The sequence below is a fragment of the Bipolaris sorokiniana genome (assembly GCF_000338995.1).
Source record: "Bipolaris sorokiniana ND90Pr unplaced genomic scaffold COCSAscaffold_10, whole genome shotgun sequence".
In the NCBI taxonomy this organism is placed as follows: Eukaryota; Fungi; Ascomycota; class Dothideomycetes; order Pleosporales; family Pleosporaceae; genus Bipolaris; species Bipolaris sorokiniana.
Window position 1 is genome coordinate 94,531 of NW_006911904.1, and position 18,877 is coordinate 113,407.

Genomic DNA, 18,877 nt, shown 5'->3' on the forward strand with positions numbered 1-18,877 from the left:
CGACGGCGACAACGACGACGATGATGGAGAAGCCAAGGAATGCGACGGGGAGAAAAACGACGACCATCATGAGTGAGGATTGCGCTACCGCACGGGCACCCACAGCCGACAGACGCGTTGGACGCGCATCTCCGCTTCTCTCCACCACTTCCTCTTCCACCACTACCACTACACGCATCAACGGCACGGCACGACACGACACGACACGACGCCGACGCCGGCGCACCCCTCTGCCGCCCTGCGATGACATGATGCAAGTTATGTCCACTTCACATTCCTTCCCCGCCGCCTCGCCGTCGCACCAACAGTCGGCTCTGTATGCAAACTCGCCCCACGGCCACGCCCTCATGGCCGCCCCTGCTGCCTTGAACCGCTCCTTTTCCGACATGAGCGCCTTCCACCATCATGCAATGGACAAGCCTCAGATATATACCGTAGGCCCTCCTTTACTAGCCACATTCCCCCAGTCACCCTGCCATGCTGACCCCCCTCCCCCTCTTAAAGGCCGTCTACTCGGGCGTATCCGTCTACGAAATGGAGGTCAACCGTGTCGCCGTCATGCGCCGCCGCTCTGACGGCTGGCTCAATGCTACCCAGATCCTCAAGGTTGCCGGCGTCGATAAGGGAAAGCGCACAAAAGTATTAGAAAAGGAGATTCTTACCGGCGAACACGAAAAAGTCCAGGGCGGTTACGGAAAGTACCAAGGCACATGGATCAACTACCGCCGTGGACGCGAGTTTTGTCGCCAATACGGCGTCGAAGACGTCCTGCGCCCGCTTCTCGACTACGACATCACCCTCGACGGTAGCCATGCACCGGGCCACGCCATCGAAACCCCTACAAAGGAACAGGCCATGGCTGCCAACCGCAAACGCTTTTACACACAAAGCATCGATGGCCGCACCACTACCCAAAATCTCACAGGTACCTTTTTCAGCAACATTTCGTCGACGGCCACGAGTGCCCTTGCAGCAATGAACAAGGTTGCGCGACTCAACTCGCCTGCTCCCCGACCATCTTCTTCGTCTCAGAGGCGCACAAGCGCCACACGCCCATCGCAGTCGCAACCTCCTCTCGCCAGCCAAGATTCGTTTCGCGCAAGCAGCCAGCAGAGCATCACCTCGGAACCAAGCTTCACCGGACACAATGGCCAAACAGATTCCGCCTATGCCACCGCCGTCGATGAGTCACAGGAACCACCAAGGAAGCGCATTCGGGCCTCGCATGACGAATCCTATTCCCAACCTACCGCGGCAGACATGTCAATGCATCCTCTGAGCTCACCAACGGAGCCAAGTGAGAGCTTCGACCAGCACCACCCCGCACAGCCCATTACTCTTGCCAACGGCGATGTCCCCACCGCATTACCGCCATTACCGTATCCTGACACCAAGCAAGATGAAGAGAAGCAGGCCATGTTGACGGATTTGTTCGCAGATCAGACGAGGTCGGATTTCACGAACCATCCCGCCATATTACATCTCTCCGGCCCAGATCTCGATATGCCCATTGATAACTCCTCAAATACAGCCCTCCATTGGGCGGCGACACTGGCCCGCGTTTCGCTAATCCGGCTATTGGTATCCAAAGGTGCAAACATGTTTAGAGGAAATGCTTCCGGTCAGACTGCTTTGATGAGTGCCGTTTCGGTGAATAATAGCCTAGATCATAGCTGTTTCCCGGAAACCCTAGAAATCCTGGCCCCATTGATCGAGCTACGCGATTCCCAAGGACGAACAATATTACATCACATTGCGGTCACGTGTGCCATCAAGGGACGTGCAGCCTCGAGCAAGTATTACCTTGAGGCTCTCCTTGAGTATCTCGTCCGCAGCAATATTGGTGGTGGTCAACCACCCCAGTTTCATGATACCAGTAATCACTCTAAACCTATCGGCTTGATGAGGTTTATGCAGGAAATGGTAAATGCACGGGACAAAGCCGGCAACACGGCCTTGAACTTGGCAGCGCGGATAGGCAACCGCAACATCATCTCTCAGCTCATGGAAGTTCAGGCCGACCCCACCATTCCGAATCACAAAGGCACAAGGCCAATGGACTTTGGAGTAGGCAGCGACCTAGGCGACGGACAAGGGCTCATCACAGCGACCAGCCCCACAAAGGCCAAAGCGCCGCTGAGTAAAGCTGAGGAAACGAGCCGAGAGATACAACCTTGCAAGTACCCAACCTACCTGAACACGACTATATAGCTAACTTGATACCAGTAATGAGTGGCATCCTCCAGTCGGCGTCCCTGCAGTTTACGCAAGAAGCGCGTTTGAAGCAAGACGCTATTGATCAAACCAACGAGCTGATTACACAATTATCCAGTCAGCAGAAGCAAGAGCAACAAAAGCTACAAACACTTCGTGCCCGCTTACGCCAAAGACAAGATCGCGCCAAACGGATATCAAATCTCAAACGATGGCTGGAACCTCAACGACACATGCTTTCAGTCAACGATGGTGCCATTGATTTGCACGATAAGAAAAGAATCGGGTACGCTGATACCCAAGGTGCAGGATTGCTCATCAAAGAAGACGACCTTCCCTATGAACTCCGACAAGCAGGAGACCATCTGGATAGGCGTGCCTCTGACGGCCCAATCTATTTATCGACGTCAGTACCCTTGGATCCATCTACGCTCAGCCAAGTGTCGCATCAGCCCCAATGTCAAAACTTCCTTCTCCAACAACTACCAGCCGCCTCTGTTCTTCGGCAGCGGATCGAGACATACACTGCTACTAACACGGCGCTTCTCAAGCGTAGCAGAATGTTGAAGGAAAAGGATGGGCAGCTGGAGATGATGTATCGCAAAGTCGTCAGCTTGTGTACAAAGGTAGAAGAAAACCGAATCGAAGAGTGTCTCGAAGGGTTAGTAGCGGCATTGGACAGCGAAGAAGGAGAAGGTGTCGAAGTTGGCCGTGTAAGAGAGTTTTTGAGAAAAGTCGAGGGTGTCGACTAGGCGATCTCTCCCTAATCATCTTCCGATCACACCCGGATCCGAGATTTTGTCCCTGCTACATATCATTATTTCTGCTTATCTCTGTTTGTTTGGCACCGTAGTACATGGATAGGCTGGCGTTACTTCATGGATACCAGCCCGGCGAGGCTACTGGGTGGCTTATTCTTCTTGCAATATGACTGAAGCGTTAATTCAAAGGATGATACCCATCCCTATGCATTCTATCCGTGCGTCACGATGCAATAGTTAAGAGACCTGTTTAGCTGCCTGTTTTTTCCCAAGGGAGTCTTATTGAGCGGGTCCCGTATGGGGCGAAATATTCGCGACGGCACTGCTCAAACCTAGTCCACATTATCATGTCTTTCTCTCAACTACTATTATGATTCAGGCGCATCTCACGGACGGGGAAATTTAGAGTTCCTTGCTACGTCGGTACCACATGTGCAGTCACACTATCGTATTCTCCATGAATCGCATGGTGCGCAACTATGGTAATCTTGTTCTTTTTTTTGAGCTAATTTGCTACTCTAGCTACTTCAGTAGGTGACGGCAGCCGATGGGGCGTAATGCAGCTTTATTTCAACGCTTGTCGCAGTTATGACCATACAACTGCGGTCTGGCCTCCAGAATACGAATTGATATTTCGACGATGCCCACTCTTGCTGCTAAAAGTAGTGATAAGATTTGTCGCGTCACGAAGCTAGAATCCAAATGTCGATGAGCACAGAAGCTTTTTTGATACCCACACTTCTTCGTAACCTGTATCAGAAAGGTAGAAGATACTCGCCTCACGCCACATCTGTGAGTCGAACGTGCACTTGGGATCGGCTATGGCACATCTCCTTGTCGAGCTAAATGGCGCACATATTGACGCCATTGAGCCTTTTCCAATATTGATCGACGATGTCTGGTTGATAGATATGCAGGAATTCGAACCTTGGGGGGGGGGGCGCCAGGGCGTCCGCGCTTTGAGTAAGGTTGCTGTTAGCAGACTATCAGTAGCAGTTTATCTGTAGTGCCAAAGATTCGACTCTGCGAATGGAATAGTTGCAGCTTTCGAGAATCAAACTGAAGCTTTGTATGCTGATGGGTGCCTAACCAAACATGAACACACATGCAGTATGCTCTTGCTCTGTCCCCTTATTTCCGGAGGATACGGTTTACTGAGACGGGCGTCTAAAGCTTCCCCATTTGTTAACAATATTCTCGTCGTCAAACGGTTGATCTCAGTACCGCCAGAGAAATCGCACAAAGCTCACCCGTGGGGGATGGGAAAGCGTTATGATCAGAACACATACGAAGCATGTGGTTCGACAAAAGGATGTGGCAAAAGCAGCACCAACACCGCCTCCATTGCAACAAAATGTCATCGTGACAGCCATCACCGAAACGCTTAATACTCACCCATCGCTATGGCTGCTCAAAAGCCATAAGGTTTAGAGGATACAATGTTTTCACCGGTCAGACGGCGGTGAAACGGGGACCATCATATACTACTTTCCTAAAGTCGATCTCAGCAAAGTATATTTATTCTCAACGGGCTTCGTTCTTTGACAAACTTGCCACTTTCATCGGCATTTGCCCTTGTCCTCTCAATACTCCGACGGCATTTATTCACTCGGCGCCCTCCTACCCGTCTTTACCGCGCAATATTAGTAGCACCCTTACAACCCGTACCTTCCGTGTACATTATGTGAATCAAAGGTACCAATTCGAAAGCTCGCTGAGGCACCGCGGCTGGCGCGAACGATAGAGGTGGTGTTATTAGGGACTATTGTTGACTGCGGCGCTTTGAGCGGAAAGGGCGGGAGGATTAAGAGGCTCTTCAGAGATGGGCGGGACGGCTGGGTGGGCTTGCTGCTTCTGCCGCGATATGCCCTGCGTCTTGCAACGTGGGAAATCACCATACGTAAGCCGCATAGGCGGTTTTGGCAGTCAGCAATGCGCCAAGGTGCAGTGAGCGGTGTAAGCTTGAATCTTAAGTATAGAAGGGGACTATGATTAGCCAAGATCTTACAGCATGACCGGTGGAGATCACCGCGCACCGGTGGAGATCACCGCGCACCAGTGGAGATCACCGTGCACCAATGGAGCCGCTAGTAGGACTGCTGTTTGTGTGCTGATCATGTGCACACGAGTAGAGATTACGTTGCGTGTGCAGTCTGTGTCAAAACTGATCCAGGGTACTTTACGTATGTGCCCCGAGGTTGAAATGCTTAGCTGGGGGTGTATTTTACAGTTGAATTATCGTTACTCAGCACTTACTCGCGATGAAGTTGGGGCGTACGCTCATGGGATGCATGTATATGTGAACTCCTTTCTTCCAAGAGATTGGTGCTTCCATACAACGATCACTTCAAACACAGTTGTCAGAGGTTGTTTTGCTGTACACCCTTGGGATTGTGTATTCGAATGGGCTTCTCATCAAGAGAAGTATTATGAGGCGTAGTTCTTCTAGAATGCGTCTCAATAGTGTTGTCCAGGATCGGTGTTACCTTACACAGTAGAAAGTTATTCCCTTTGGCTGATTAAAGTACAGTCGTATCTGCAGCACAATTCTGCTCCAATCGGCGTTTCTTCAGTATTTTTTCTCAGCAAAATACCTCGCCGATGACTAGCTCCACACGGCGTTTCTTTCCGCGTTCTGCAGCAGCTTTGCGACCAGCCGAGTCAAGCGACTTGCCGAGCACTCCGGTGAGGCTACTGTGTAATAGTGTACACAGTAATACATTGGCCATGGAGGGCTGTACCCTATGGGGCGGTGAACACCTCCAGGGTCCAGTCCTTGCCCTCATGTCTGGTGAGATATACTTTCCGCGTTGTGCTTGTATCGTTGGTGTTCGCGACCAATGAGCGCTAAATGTCGTGTATACACCTAGCAGTTGAGCGTAGCGCCTTAGGCTTCGGTGTTTCAACGGCGGGACAGAGTAGCGAACCACGCTACCTGCCAACGACATGATGTAACTATCCAGGTGCGCAGGAGCTATTTCTCTAAGAATGCAGTAAGTAAGTATCCACTTCTTCTAGTTGCGCGTACGTCCAGGGTCCAAAATCGAACTAAGAAAACGCAGGGCTATGCGCTACCCCCTGTGCTTCACGTATGCCATGGTGCTGCGTGGAATCAGCGTCCACCCCTGGTCGAGCATGAGGAAGCCTCATACTACTGCCTAGATCGCAACTAAGAAACGTAAATGCTGTCAATGTTTCTAAAATCTCATCTCCGAATATCGGGATTGTTAAGTATGTCGAGGGTTTCCTTGAGAACCCCACTCATTTGACGCTGGGCTGCATGAACCGCAAGTACCGGGATATTGGATGTAGCGATGAGGGGGGACTGGGGGATGGGGGGGACGGGGGTGGGGGAAGGGGGATTAGCTCCGGAAAGGATTCCAGCCCATTCTTCCATGAGAAGATAGCGATAATCATGGATGGAGGTTGCGATAGCGTGCCAAGGCCATATTGCTAACATACTTGATCGCCCGTAGATTTCGTGATGCGTACGAGATACTTTACGTACACTAAGATTTAATTTCGGATGTGATGGCGAAGTAGGATCCAAAACCGAACAACGCATCCAAAATGGGTCTTCTATCACTTCGAACTATAAGCGGAATACTTGTTGACTACTCGGTTTCTAAACCTAGTATACGTGCATTTTCATCACGTGTAATGTTGAGTTCCTACATTGGATCGTTCTCGGTTATCTGCTGATACCTCGGGACGTGCCCTACTACGTAGATCAATTACTAAAACCAAAGCTAAAATTTGTAATTCATATGAAGCTATCCTTGATTGAAAGACGCAAAGTCGAGGCCCTCGGGCATCGCTACTAACAAATTCATCCTTGGTGTGACGCGTGGTGATATGTTTAAGGGGGTTTTGCTCGGGTATTCTATAGCGCCGGTTGAATCCGCTGGCCGGAGCGCCGAATTGCCGAAACAGGTTAAATGCGGGTATAGCGCCGGACAGATTGTGTGTGTGGTCGGCCGACCTGCTTCCTATGTACAAGTACCGTTGCATACATAGTATATCTACATAGCAGCCCGGCCCTACTAACTACGGCCCGAATCAACGTCGTGGCATTCACGATGCCGCTCGCTAAAGTCTATGCTGCTGCACTTGTGCGACTTACATGGCTTGTTTCATGGATACCCATACTTTATCGCATATTAAGTTCAACCAACAAGTGCTAGGTGCATATCCTGTGAACATATTACATCTAAACTCTTTATATCTCCCTCTCCATTCGTGCAGTACATAAGAGCACTGGACTTCCACAAGCATTCTATTCTTGAGTTTGTCATCTTTGGCAAGCGACTGTTTCTGGCGATATGGGCAAAGCTTTCACCTTCATCATTGACCACACGGCTCGAGCTGATCTTGGGTCTAAGCGAAAGCTCAGGCGCCGTCGGGGAGCATGTGGTAACTGCAAACGCAGAAAAGTGGCATGTAAGTATCGCACTGAGTCAGGGACACTATGATAGGAATAACTAAGCAGCACTAGGCAATGGATCAATACCATGCCAGCATTGTCATGTATGGTCAACTGGATAAACGTAGTTGTATTCATATTGCCAGATAATGCTAACAAATGCTTCAGAAAGCATCTATCAGCTGCCAGTACGCTGAAAGCAAACGCTCCACCCGAAACACAGCCCCAATCAGCGAGGCCGATACCACAATCCGGCAAATAATAACCCCAGACGTCAGCACTTCATCAAGTCCACAGGATCTTGAAAACACGGATCTCTTTTCAGACAATTTCACGAACATCTTGACTCCCGATTTCTATTGCGATGAATTAGTCCATGTGTCCGTCTCGGATGATCCTATGGATCTGTTCCACTGGAATCAATTAGGCGAAGGCTTTGATGGACCGATTCCCGGACAGATTCCTGGACCCTCTTCCTGCTGCGAACAGCTGGAAAACGCCAGAAATTACGATAATACCAGCAGTACTGGCTTAGATTCAGATTATTACTCTCAAGATGATACACAATACTATTATAGTATGAACGACCTATCAAGAGACCAGACATTGTCAACCTCAATCACCGATACCGGTATGAGCAAGCGCTAGAGCTGACTCAATTCAAATCTACTTACGACTCTGACTGAATTGTGACAGAGGAATCACCACATCACGATCATGTTCGCTCGTCTCTTCACTCTTGGCTACTGACAAGTATGGGAAATTTCAATAGCGAAAAGAACAGACACGTCGTAGAAGTATCACAAAAGCTTCTGACGGCGAATTCATCAATGACTGAGTATTGTTCCGCTAGAGAAATGGACATGGTGGCGGCGCTCACCGATGTACGATCTGAGCGCTCTTTCAACAAAGAATTCTTTCACAAACGCATAAATGGTAACTTCTTATCCAATCCGTACGAAACAACATATGATGCTAACACGAATACAAATAGCCTGCTTTACAGAACTACATGAGTATGTTACACTACTAAACTGATCAAGATTCAGTTGAAAAATATTAGTGTGCTGGTAATCTAATGAATCGTTGAACAGAATTGAAATGTGCCTGGATTCTAAAGCTATAGAGGCGCTAGTGGAACAGATCATCTCAAACCCTTTCGTCAGCAGTCCGACCAGTATTGCTTTATTCTTCTCTTTGTTGGCTATTGGCTCTCGTCGTCTGGACCTCAGTCATGGTAACGGTACAATCAAAGGAGCGACAATAGGCTACTTCAGGATAGCTCTACGCCTAAGACCTTACCTGTATGATGAGGTCAACCTCTTGAAATCACAGGTAAGCGGGAAAATATATTGATACTAGTTGTCAAGCATTCGCTGATGCAGAACCTGTAATCTAACAGGCCTTACTTCTCATGGTCAGTACAAGATGCCCATTTCTTAAATGGTATGAATATCGACCATAAAGAACTAACGATGAGCAACAGACCTACTTCTCATATGCTGTTGGTGCCAGTTCTACATCTAGTTTAATGGCGGACACTACTTCGTGCCTCCAAATCCTTCGCCTTCATAGCTCCAGTGCGGTCAACAAATTAACTAGTGACTGCTTAGAGCAAACAAATATCAAGAGAGCTTTCTGGGCCATTTACTCCATGGAAAAGCCTTACTCATTACAAGAAGGACTCTTGCCAGTAAGTAGTGCGTCATGGGACAAGGTACCTCATAGAATCGTCCTTGGGACGGACGACTCGCTGATGGCAACGACCGCTAATGCTGTGCTTTCTAGCTCATACCTGGTGAATATGCGGACCACAAGATTTCTCCAACCCAGACATCCTCGGATAGAGGCACCGACTGGCTAAGTGTAAATGTCCGGTACGCACAGGTTTGCTCGGGTATTCTACGGCAACTCCACAGCCAACGACATGACAGCCGAGACTGCTCAATCTGTTGTGGAAGAGGTTACTGCGAAAAAAGCCCTGCCTCCACACTATGTCGGCTTGAAGACAGTCTCATGATGTGGAAAACTGACTCTTCACTCAATTTCAGCGTCGATAACTTGTCGGCACTTCCATGTGCTGAGAGGCGCCACAGGCTAGCCTATATCACCAGATTTCATTTTGCCACAATTGCGATCTATTCACTTCCGGAGATAGAGGCGACAGGCATGAGCAAAGAAAGGCAATGCGAATCAGCACGTCAAATACTCAACTTGAGCTCACACATATCCTGGTCTGATCTGTGTGATAACTGGTTCGTACTTATTTCTTCGCGTTTGGTCTTTTTGAGTATCAAGATCATTGACTAAAATTTCTTGTTCTAGGGAACTTTGCTCGGCTATATCGTTGGCGACTTGCATAATCGCAACAGGAATCATCCAAAAAGCCTCAATCGCAGAGGCAGAAAGAAGCACAGCAGTCACCGGTAGCATTTCAACCTATACGTATTCTCACAAGACCAGTTTTGAAACAGATATACCGTATATCGGTATAGCAATCGGCTTCTTCAGTCGAATATCTCTAAGCACAACTCATGATTTTGGAGCCGCAGCTATGGAATTATGTAGTTTTGCTCTTAGCTTGGCAAGGTGTTAGCGTGAACCCGCTGGAAGGGTTCCGTTTTTGTCACCCCACCTGTACTAGTAGACATGAAATAAGAAATTATATATATGATCACATATCCAAACCAGCAAGCCACTTCTTGACTGTAATGTAAGTGTTCTCCAAAAGGCCCTTCTCCAACATAGATACGTTCAGCGACCCTGTGAAGAACGTTTTTGTGGAGATAAATATTCACAAATATTACCCAGGGATGCGTCACACTACCCGAATTCTGACTCTGTAATTACTGCGTACACATCTGGAGTAGCAATACATGATAACAGGATATCCACTACAATTACTACGTATACACTTAAAAGCAATATAGTCTAATAACTCCTTTGATTAACACTGTCCCAAGCTACACTAACTGGAGACTAATAGGGTTGATATATATGGAGAGAGCACATCAAGGACCAAAGCAGTAGCAGTTCGAGAATGCGCAGGGTGCTATGAAAGCTTGAAGTAGGAGCCCATCTAGGCCTAGATCAGGAGGATTGTAGCAGGTCAAGCAATTCATCAAGCTTCATGGCGGCAGAAAGCATCAGCATTGTTAACTCACCAGGAAGCCCTAGCAAGAGCATGCCGAAGAAGTATCTATTGATGCATGCCGAGATCTCCCTACTTACTGAGTCGGACAAGGACTCTTAAGAGGCCCATCCAGATGTAGACTAGAAAGATTAAGTGGCCCGAAAATCCCTCCGCTGATATGCGGCAAAAAATACCGTGAGCTTCCACTATTTCACATAGGTCCCTACATTGCACGCGGAACGCCCGGAGCCGCAGAAAGTCCGGACTCACGGACCATCCGCTGGAGTCGCGGAACGCCCGGAGCATGTATACCCCAAGGGTTCGTAGGTATAGTGGTCACCAGGGAATATTCCGCAGCTCTAACATCCAATCAAATATTTCACAAACAGCTTTGACTGGACGTACGAGCATTCCTCGGTGCCGAGGTACATCGGTACGTATTTTGGTACCTACGCTTGAGTCAGTGGGCCCAAGGCAAAGGTGGTCATTGAGGAGCTACGGTAGGAAAATCGGGCCCATTACTCGTTACCGTCTCTACATACCTTGTTCGGATTAGCGTTAGATCGACGCTCTGTTATATATGAACAGTCATCAGTACTGTAGTAGCATTTCACCTCACATCCATAGAATGAGAATGGCTGGCTTACGCGGACAATGGCTTGAGTGTGCCAGAGGTTGTATCTCATAAGGAACTCACTATCTTTCCGTACTGCTGTTGGTTTGATAATCAAACAGCGAGTTGCGCAAGAATAGCTAACCGTAAGGCCTAAATCTTATTTGGATAAATGCAACTGCAACGCTTTAGGCATCTACTCAAGTCTTCAATGTTGAATAATATCATTTACAAGAGCCTACGAGAGAATACTCATTCCATGACTATACTCTAGAAAAACTCTAGACTTAAGGGTCAGCAGCAAATTTCCTGGTTATCAACAGCGCACGTTTCGATTGTTCGCCACGCATGTGGTTTAGAAATAACTTCCTTACAAGACGTACAATAGAGGTTTTTTCTTCTTCTGAATCGCTGCAGCATACAATTGTGAAGACGAATGATAATTATCGCAAGTTGGTGTAAGCACTTGTGCTGACAAAACTGCTCGTGTATCGTCCTGTGCCGTACCGTGCTGTCCCATTTGGGCCTCCTGTCATCGACTAAAACCGTACCTCAGAGTATCCAGTGGTTTGAATCCTCAGAAACAATCGAAATAGTATCAGCAACTGATCTTGACTTGAATAATTTGAATAAAAATATGCACCTCGTAGGTATATTGTTCCAACATTGCAATAAGTTGCACATGGTCAACAGCTAAACCTTCGCGACTAGGGTCGTTACAAGGGTTTTGTTTCATTACCAAGTCGCTTCGCTTTTCTCTAAGTCATGAAAGGCAACATTTCATAAAAGAGGTATAATAGAATGTCTCAAATCCTTCACAGTCAAGTCTGCTGAGCCACTGTAGATGATTAGCTTGCATAAAAAACCTTATCCATCAAACTGTCCCTTACCTAGGTACACATTCATGCTAACCAGTCGTCTTATGCTAAGAAGTGAAACCAAGGCTTGTTATGTTTTGGATCGCATAGGGCTGAATGCTTGTATAATACCATAGGCTTGAATATAAATACACCCGCTTCGACCACCTACCTTCTAATTTATTCCTCATTCTCATCCATCGCACAGTACATCTCCCATTCTAAGATCATTGAAAACCCTCTATTTCTAGTTTCTTCCCGCATAATCTTACAAGACAATGAAGTGCGTCCCCATCATCGTGACAGCGCTTGCTTCCCCTGTATCTGCGCGCTCGGTCAAACGGATCACATGTGCTACCATATGTCTACCCGAAAAATCTTGCCGTGTTGGATCAGTCCGTTTTCCACTTATTTTTTGCTTTCCTGCTTACTTCATACTCGCTGTACTGTACATGTAGGCTGACGTAGTCACAGGTACCAACGAGCATGAACGTGAGTATAACACTCAGTGTAGGGAGAATGAATACGATGTTGAGACGAAGACCCTACAAAGGGAGTAGCAAAATATATATGAAAGAGAGAGGGTATCGATACAGACCAAAGCCTTCAAACCAGCTAACTTCTATACAGGAGAGCTGCACAACGTGCTGCCATAATTAATGTGCTGCCACGATACATCATGACATGGCGTTAGCGACACCTACTCTATCTGTACAAATATTTACACGCATTCCCGGGCGAAATGAGCGCTAAGCACACCTGTAAGAGCTGCCTTGGGTCGAGGACAAGAAACTAAAGCTAGGTCATAGAACGTAATAGTAACTTAGGTTGTTCATGGCTGAGCAGCAAGCGGAATACTTTAAAGACGGCAAGGAGATGTGGCTAGAGCTTTTTCAACCACATGACTAGAAGAAATTTGAATAAAGCTCAAGTTTACCAACGCAAAATTCTCACGCGAACGTATCACTTTAGGTTCGACCGTTCGAATTTAGACTATGAGTTCCTTCTCTAGTCATGCTATAGTACTCCTTGATACTTTGATTTCCTTGTCGTTTATAGGTATTTGTCTTACCAACATAAATTCAAAATTTCCGACTAAAGACGCTAACAAGATAGCAAGCTCTGCCTTGACGAAAGAGTTACTAATGTAACTTCTTAGCCCATGTGAAAAGGTCACAACTGCGAAGATGATTTGATGGTGGGTCCTCTTCTTGGTCGTTTCATTTTGTAGCCCATCGCTCTTGGAATCTTTATAAGGAGCGATAAGGGTAGAGATATTCCTAATCCCAGTTTTTTCTCGAGAAATCCAAAGATTAAGCTTGAATATGTGGGCATCGGAGTCCCATAGAGTACTGCTGCAATTGGTGACACGTGGGACGAGCACGACTGAAGCCTTAGCAGGTACAGGTGTATGAAGGATACAAGGGTCTTTAATAGCCTCCCTGGAGGTAACAGGAACAATAGAGAAGTAGCGAAATACCTCGAGACAAGCCGCATTGAAGTACGGCATCTTAAAGTCTACTGTAGTACTAAGGTCTCTCAGGATGCTATCAGTTGACGGCGGATGTCTGGGTAGGCGAGACCAGGCTTCATCACAGAGCTTGTTTTGAATATCTGGATATACACAAATAAGTAGATAGCCCAGGTCAGAGTTGTGGCGGTGGTCTCACGACCTGTTGCTAGGAAATTCATGAGTTGATCCATAAATCACTCGTCTGTGCAGGCTCCAGAAGCGGCAGCCACAATTGGCATTTATCATGATGAATATTAACATGAAAATTCCTTCCATGATCCTTCTTGCGCGACGTTACCTCTCGAATCATCCGTTAACACGATGAACAAACAAGTTGTATCGCGAGATTTACTTGAGTGTTTCTTTCTAAAAGAAGACGATTTAGAAGCCGGTCTAGAAACACAAGTCAGAGAATTTCGATAAAAGTAGCTTCTTTAGAGGATTGAATAAGGAGGCTGTATGCTTGGCAAAGGTTGTTGCTGGGGTTACAGATGGCTCCGAAATCCTAACCCATACATGCAACGCCTATGACATCGAGTGTGGCTCGACTGGCTGATCTACGATGTTAATAGTGGTCATCCTGTCGTTAATTTTAGCTTGATGTCTACCTGCAGGAAAAGCTAAGACGTCAAGCCTAGTTGGCGCTTCGTACCGAAGTTGTTTGCTCATAACATCTATTAGACATTCTGCGACATGCCCCATGACAGGGTAACAGCTCGTTGATATGCTGAATGGGAAATTCTGACAGCAGCGCCTTCCGCTGCATTCTGTGATCACTACCCTCTGCTAACAAAATTCCCCTACCAAGGATCTGCTCCATTAATGTTACAACAAAGGGCGGTTTTCAAAACTCGTATCTCTTAGTCACGAGAACATCAACGAAAGTCTCTGGATAGATAACAGGAAGTCTTTCGAAACGCAGTAGAGACTGACAGCCTACTAAATCTTCTGGCACATCTTTGAGCCTATTCACCCTACGGTGTACATACGTAAGCTTAGTCAATATGCGACAACCAAAGCTAAATAAACATACCATTTACAGTGGAACACCTCCGGGCTCGGTGTACAGTCTTGAGGTTTCTGCGTTAAACCAACCACTTTCCGGTACTTTAGCAAATGTCTCAGCGGCGAGAAAAAAAGTGGGCACAAGAAATCCCCTCCAAAGATAGCATAGTGAACTAAGGCTTAACACATAGCTAAAGCATCTTCTCAAGCTTACGATATCTCATAGGCATAAGATCATGGCTCAAGATATTAGAAGAATGAATAGAGCTGCAGGACTCGTCATGGTGTATGCACCTTCATGATGGACGTGGGTGTCGACAACATTTTGTTCTCGGATGATTCTCATGTGACCTCGGATACCAAATCAAGCTACGCATGTGGCTGCCGGATACTTGTATCTACTACACCGAGAGTCCGAGCGTCAATATGATCCGGTAGGTGGCTATACAAGAGAACGGACTTGCAATGAACCGTAGTCTGAAATTTAGAATTTTCCCAGGTTTGAGACTCACTGATATCACCCTGTAGTAGTAGCCAACTCCTGTCGACTCTAGAGCCAATCCTACATCATATCTGCAAACACGTGAACAGGGACGCGAGCTAATATCTGAATTGTTACCACGATGGATTTCGCAGATTGTATCAGCGATGAATCATTTGATCCTATTGTAGATGGCTGTCGCAATGGATTCAATTTCATGTTGAAATTCGAACTGCTCTTTTTCGCCACCATTCCTTCAGTTATCTTTTTAATTTTGACATTTTCAAGGATAGCATTATTCTTGCAGCCTGAAGATCTCGGTTTTACATATCAAAACAGGCACGCATCTCCCTAGTGCTAGCACTGATATTACTGATCCTTTCAACCATTATGGCAGCTATTGCTCACTGTGATTTTAGGTTATAAGCTCCGCCAACCTCATCCTTTAGACGTCCCTGTTGGTCATGAGCACGCGAAGAACAATGTGACATAGGCTATCCGATCTCTTTCAATGCGTGCGAATCTTGATCATAAGCAGAGCATCGATATTGGTTGTGATATAGGCTCTTGCTATCCTGATATCGAAATCCTCTTCAACTCGACTCACTGCTCGTCCTGAATGAGGCCATGGCAGCCGTCTTGTCTACTTCCGCAGAGACTGACAGGCACTATATCACAGCCCATGTCTTAGCACTGTTAGTACAATCAAACCCCTGCTTTCGTCAACAGGCGCATGGTGTGTGATGCATCAACATTACCATAATAGTAAGTTGCCGTGTATAAATCATGGCTCCGAATCGGTAGCCGAAATGCTGTTTGTGATAATGTGGTAGCTACGAAATGGAACGCTCTAAAAATGATATGAAAGTATATTTCCTATGAAGAACTATTCGAAGGATCGGGACCTTGGCGGCACTCATCCAACCAATACGTACGTAGAGACCGGGTGCTCAATCGGGATACCGTCACACGTACCAGCAACAGCACTCTCATGTTTACATACTTCAACTTGCCTTGAGCTATCCGCCCAACCAGCGCTTCCTCAACAGTAACCCTCAAGTTCCAGGTCCGAGCACAAGGCAAGATGAGGACGCGAAGCGACAAGGAGAGGACTGATTGGGTTGCTCAGTGAGCAGCTAGTTTAGCGCGTGACCAGCCAGCAATATTACCACTTTAAGTGTCTTAGCATATCTAGTGTATAAGTATATCTCTACTAGTACAAATTGGTCATTAAACCGTGCAAAGCATTAGCGATTATCACTGTGACGGGAAACAGCCATTTCTTAAAGTCTCGTTCAGTGTAGCCGTAACATTTCCTTAAAGGGTAACCGGTAGACGTGAAATCTGCCGCCATACTGCATGCGTGCATCCGCGTAAGCTTACAGGCCATCTCCCGCTTCTATCCAGGCTACTATCTCAGGTCTATTCCTTATAAGCCTACCAGGGTCTTGGTCGCTTTCCACCACATGTCAGCCCTTCCTTGGAGTGGAAACCTTTTGGATCTTATATCACTATATGTTAGGACTAGAACTCATTTTAATCTACAAGCTCGCGTCCTCAGAAGCACATTTTTAGGGAGAGTTTTGAGGTAGATTATTGTTAAACAAATAAACAAATTATGGGGCGACATAATGGATAGCACTAGGGACATCGCGTCAATGTCGGGCCCGAAACGTAAGGTATTCCTGCTTGTAGCCTATTGCCATGGTGTCCCAAAACTTTGATTTAATTCAAGACGAGAACTACAATCTCAAAATACAGGTAACAACGACGGTCCGTTCCGTCAGCCTCACAATGAAGGTCTAGGTAAAAATGAAAAATTATGCGTTATTTACACTTTGCAACAGCGGAAATGAAGAGACTTTATATACACTGAAAAATGGAGTGAAAAATACGAGGGGTCGGGAGGACGGAGAATTGTTTGTGTATTCTTGTGTGCATAGCGCATTTTGACCAAGCTCCAGGAGAAGACAACCGTGGAAGTAAAGTAATCATATATTTCGTCATTCTAAATCTATGCATTTGAAACGCTGAGCATTTCTTCTACACTCTGGAACTTTTCTCTTTGCTTCCCCTTTGCCTTGCCATTCTCTCGCTCGGCATCATCAATCTTTTTCCAGTCCGTCCAACTGAGCGGTCTGACGCCTTTGCTCTCTACCGCTGGCCTTAGAGCCTCCCATCCCAATTTGGTGCCTTTATTTTCACCATTGGTATCATTCAAAAAGGGCACACCAGCCTCCCAGTCTTGAGCAATGATGTCTGCAGAGGAGAAAGCGTCCTGCATGGTGCTTGCAATCACACCAGTTGGTCCACGTTTAACCCACCCTGCGCAGTACAGGCCAGAAACATGGCCGGCTGTCAAGTTTCCAGGACCAGCCGAAGGGGTAATGACACGCCCGTGCATGTCGTTCGGGATGATGCCCAGCTTCTCATCAAAAGGGACACCAATGTCTGAGAGTCCAGGAAGAGCAGCCGACTTGTAGCCCACAGACCTAAAAGCTAAGGATGCTTCAATTGTCGTCTCATCCTTTGTAGACACAACGCGGGTCCTCTGATCGAAAGGATCGCCATCTGGTACGAATTCCTGCTTTGTGAAGGTTATCGAGGAGAGATGACTGTCAACCTCATGCATGGCCTTGGGAGCCTGCATAAAGTCGAGCGCCCATGACCGTGTAGCCTGCTGTGCAGGGGTTACCGAGCCCTTGAGAAGTACTTCGGCAATGCGTTTCTGGACGCGTGGGAGCTTTTTGATGTCGGTGGGATACAGGGAGCGGTCGATGGGTTCAAAGGCAACGGATGGTATTTGCATGAGCTCACGGGCTTCTTTGACGGTGAAGGCAGCCTTGATTAGGTGTCAGATGTGTGTTGCCAACACTGCGGCCACAACGTACCTGTATGGGACCACGTCTACCAACGACGCGCACAGACCGGATCTTACTCTCAGACAGCGCCTGTATAGCCTGATCGGCAATGTCTGTACTGCGTAGCGCGTCTACGGGACTCAACAAAATGCGCGCGACATCTAGTGCAACATTTCCTTGGCCGATGACGACGGCCTGCTCACCAGCATGAAGGTTTGGCTCCAGGTGTTGGAACTGTGGTAGACCATTGTACCAGCCAACGAAGGATCTAGCAGAGTAGACGCCTGGCAGATGCTCTCCGGGGATGCCCAGCTGTCTATCCTCGGTTGCGCCATACGAGAATAGAATAGCATCGTAATGGGGCTTCATGTCTGCTAGCTGCACATCATAGCCGACCTTGACATTGCCAATGTAGTTGAATCGCGGTGAGCGGGCAACATCTTCAAATGTGTCTTGACAGTTCTTCACCTCTGGGTGATCGGGCGCAACACCATATCGGACGAGTCCATAAGGGACGGGGAGCTGCTCGTACATGTCGATGACGGCATCTTGGTTCTTATTCATGAGACGGTAGGCAGTATAGAAACCTGCGGGACCCGAGCCGACAATGGCAAGGCGGAGGCGACCTCGCGTGCTTGACGCGGTGCTGTACTCATGGCGGAGAGAAAAGCGTAGGGCATGTGCAAAAGAAGGCTGACACGCTACCGACAGCTGTAACGAAACAGCACTACTGCGTGTGACATGTGGGTGTGTGGCAGCGAGGTGGGTCAATTGCGGCGGTGTATTTGTTATTCGTCGTGTACAGCTAGCGCAGACACGAGGCGTTCCCAAGTGTCGTGAAAGGAACATGGTGTGAAGGTCCTTGCGGTGGGTAGCGTCAATCAATGCTTGTCCCAAGACATGTGCGGATGACTAAGCCTACGAATCACATGCGTGCAATCATATGCGCCCTATTGTAGCCTCATCCAACAGAACATCAGATGGGAACCATGCACATCCATCCAAACATCTGCAAC

At 47.4% G+C, this 18,877-nt stretch overlaps 4 protein-coding genes across 4 annotated transcripts; 3 read left to right on the top strand and 1 right to left on the bottom strand.

Annotated features, from left to right (window-relative positions):
• Positions 1-68: 68 nt before the first annotated feature.
• On the top strand, positions 69-2,966 carry COCSADRAFT_172765 (uncharacterized protein; the record flags this gene model as incomplete). The annotated part of the gene is made up of 3 exons (XM_007703510.1): positions 69-434; positions 505-2,176; positions 2,227-2,966. The coding sequence occupies 3 exons, from the start codon at positions 69-71 to the stop codon at positions 2,964-2,966; spliced, it is 2,778 nt and encodes a 925-aa protein (XP_007701700.1).
• A 4,258-nt stretch (positions 2,967-7,224) lies between these two features.
• Positions 7,225-7,691, top strand: COCSADRAFT_200970 (uncharacterized protein; the record flags this gene model as incomplete). Its single annotated transcript, XM_007703511.1, has 3 exons — positions 7,225-7,415; positions 7,471-7,502; positions 7,567-7,691. Coding segments are annotated over exons 1-3 (273 nt in total), but the record flags the coding sequence as incomplete, so codon positions are not given.
• Positions 7,692-8,244: 553 nt separating this feature from the next.
• On the top strand, positions 8,245-10,074 carry COCSADRAFT_219163 (uncharacterized protein). Its single transcript, XM_007703512.1, has 6 exons — positions 8,245-8,334; positions 8,393-8,733; positions 8,801-8,815; positions 8,885-9,091; positions 9,187-9,653; positions 9,724-10,074. The coding sequence occupies exons 2-6, from the start codon at positions 8,500-8,502 to the stop codon at positions 9,992-9,994; spliced, it is 1,194 nt and encodes a 397-aa protein (XP_007701702.1). The 5' UTR covers positions 8,245-8,334; positions 8,393-8,499; the 3' UTR covers positions 9,995-10,074.
• A 6,889-nt stretch (positions 10,075-16,963) lies between these two features.
• Positions 16,964-18,703, bottom strand: COCSADRAFT_200971 (uncharacterized protein). The gene is made up of 2 exons (XM_007703513.1): positions 17,892-18,703; positions 16,964-17,842 (listed from the first exon to the last, which is right to left on the bottom strand). Exons 1-2 carry the CDS (start codon positions 18,423-18,425, stop codon positions 17,015-17,017), a joined length of 1,362 nt encoding a protein of 453 aa, XP_007701703.1. The 5' UTR covers positions 18,426-18,703; the 3' UTR covers positions 16,964-17,014.
• Between the last annotated feature and the right edge of the window lie 174 nt (positions 18,704-18,877).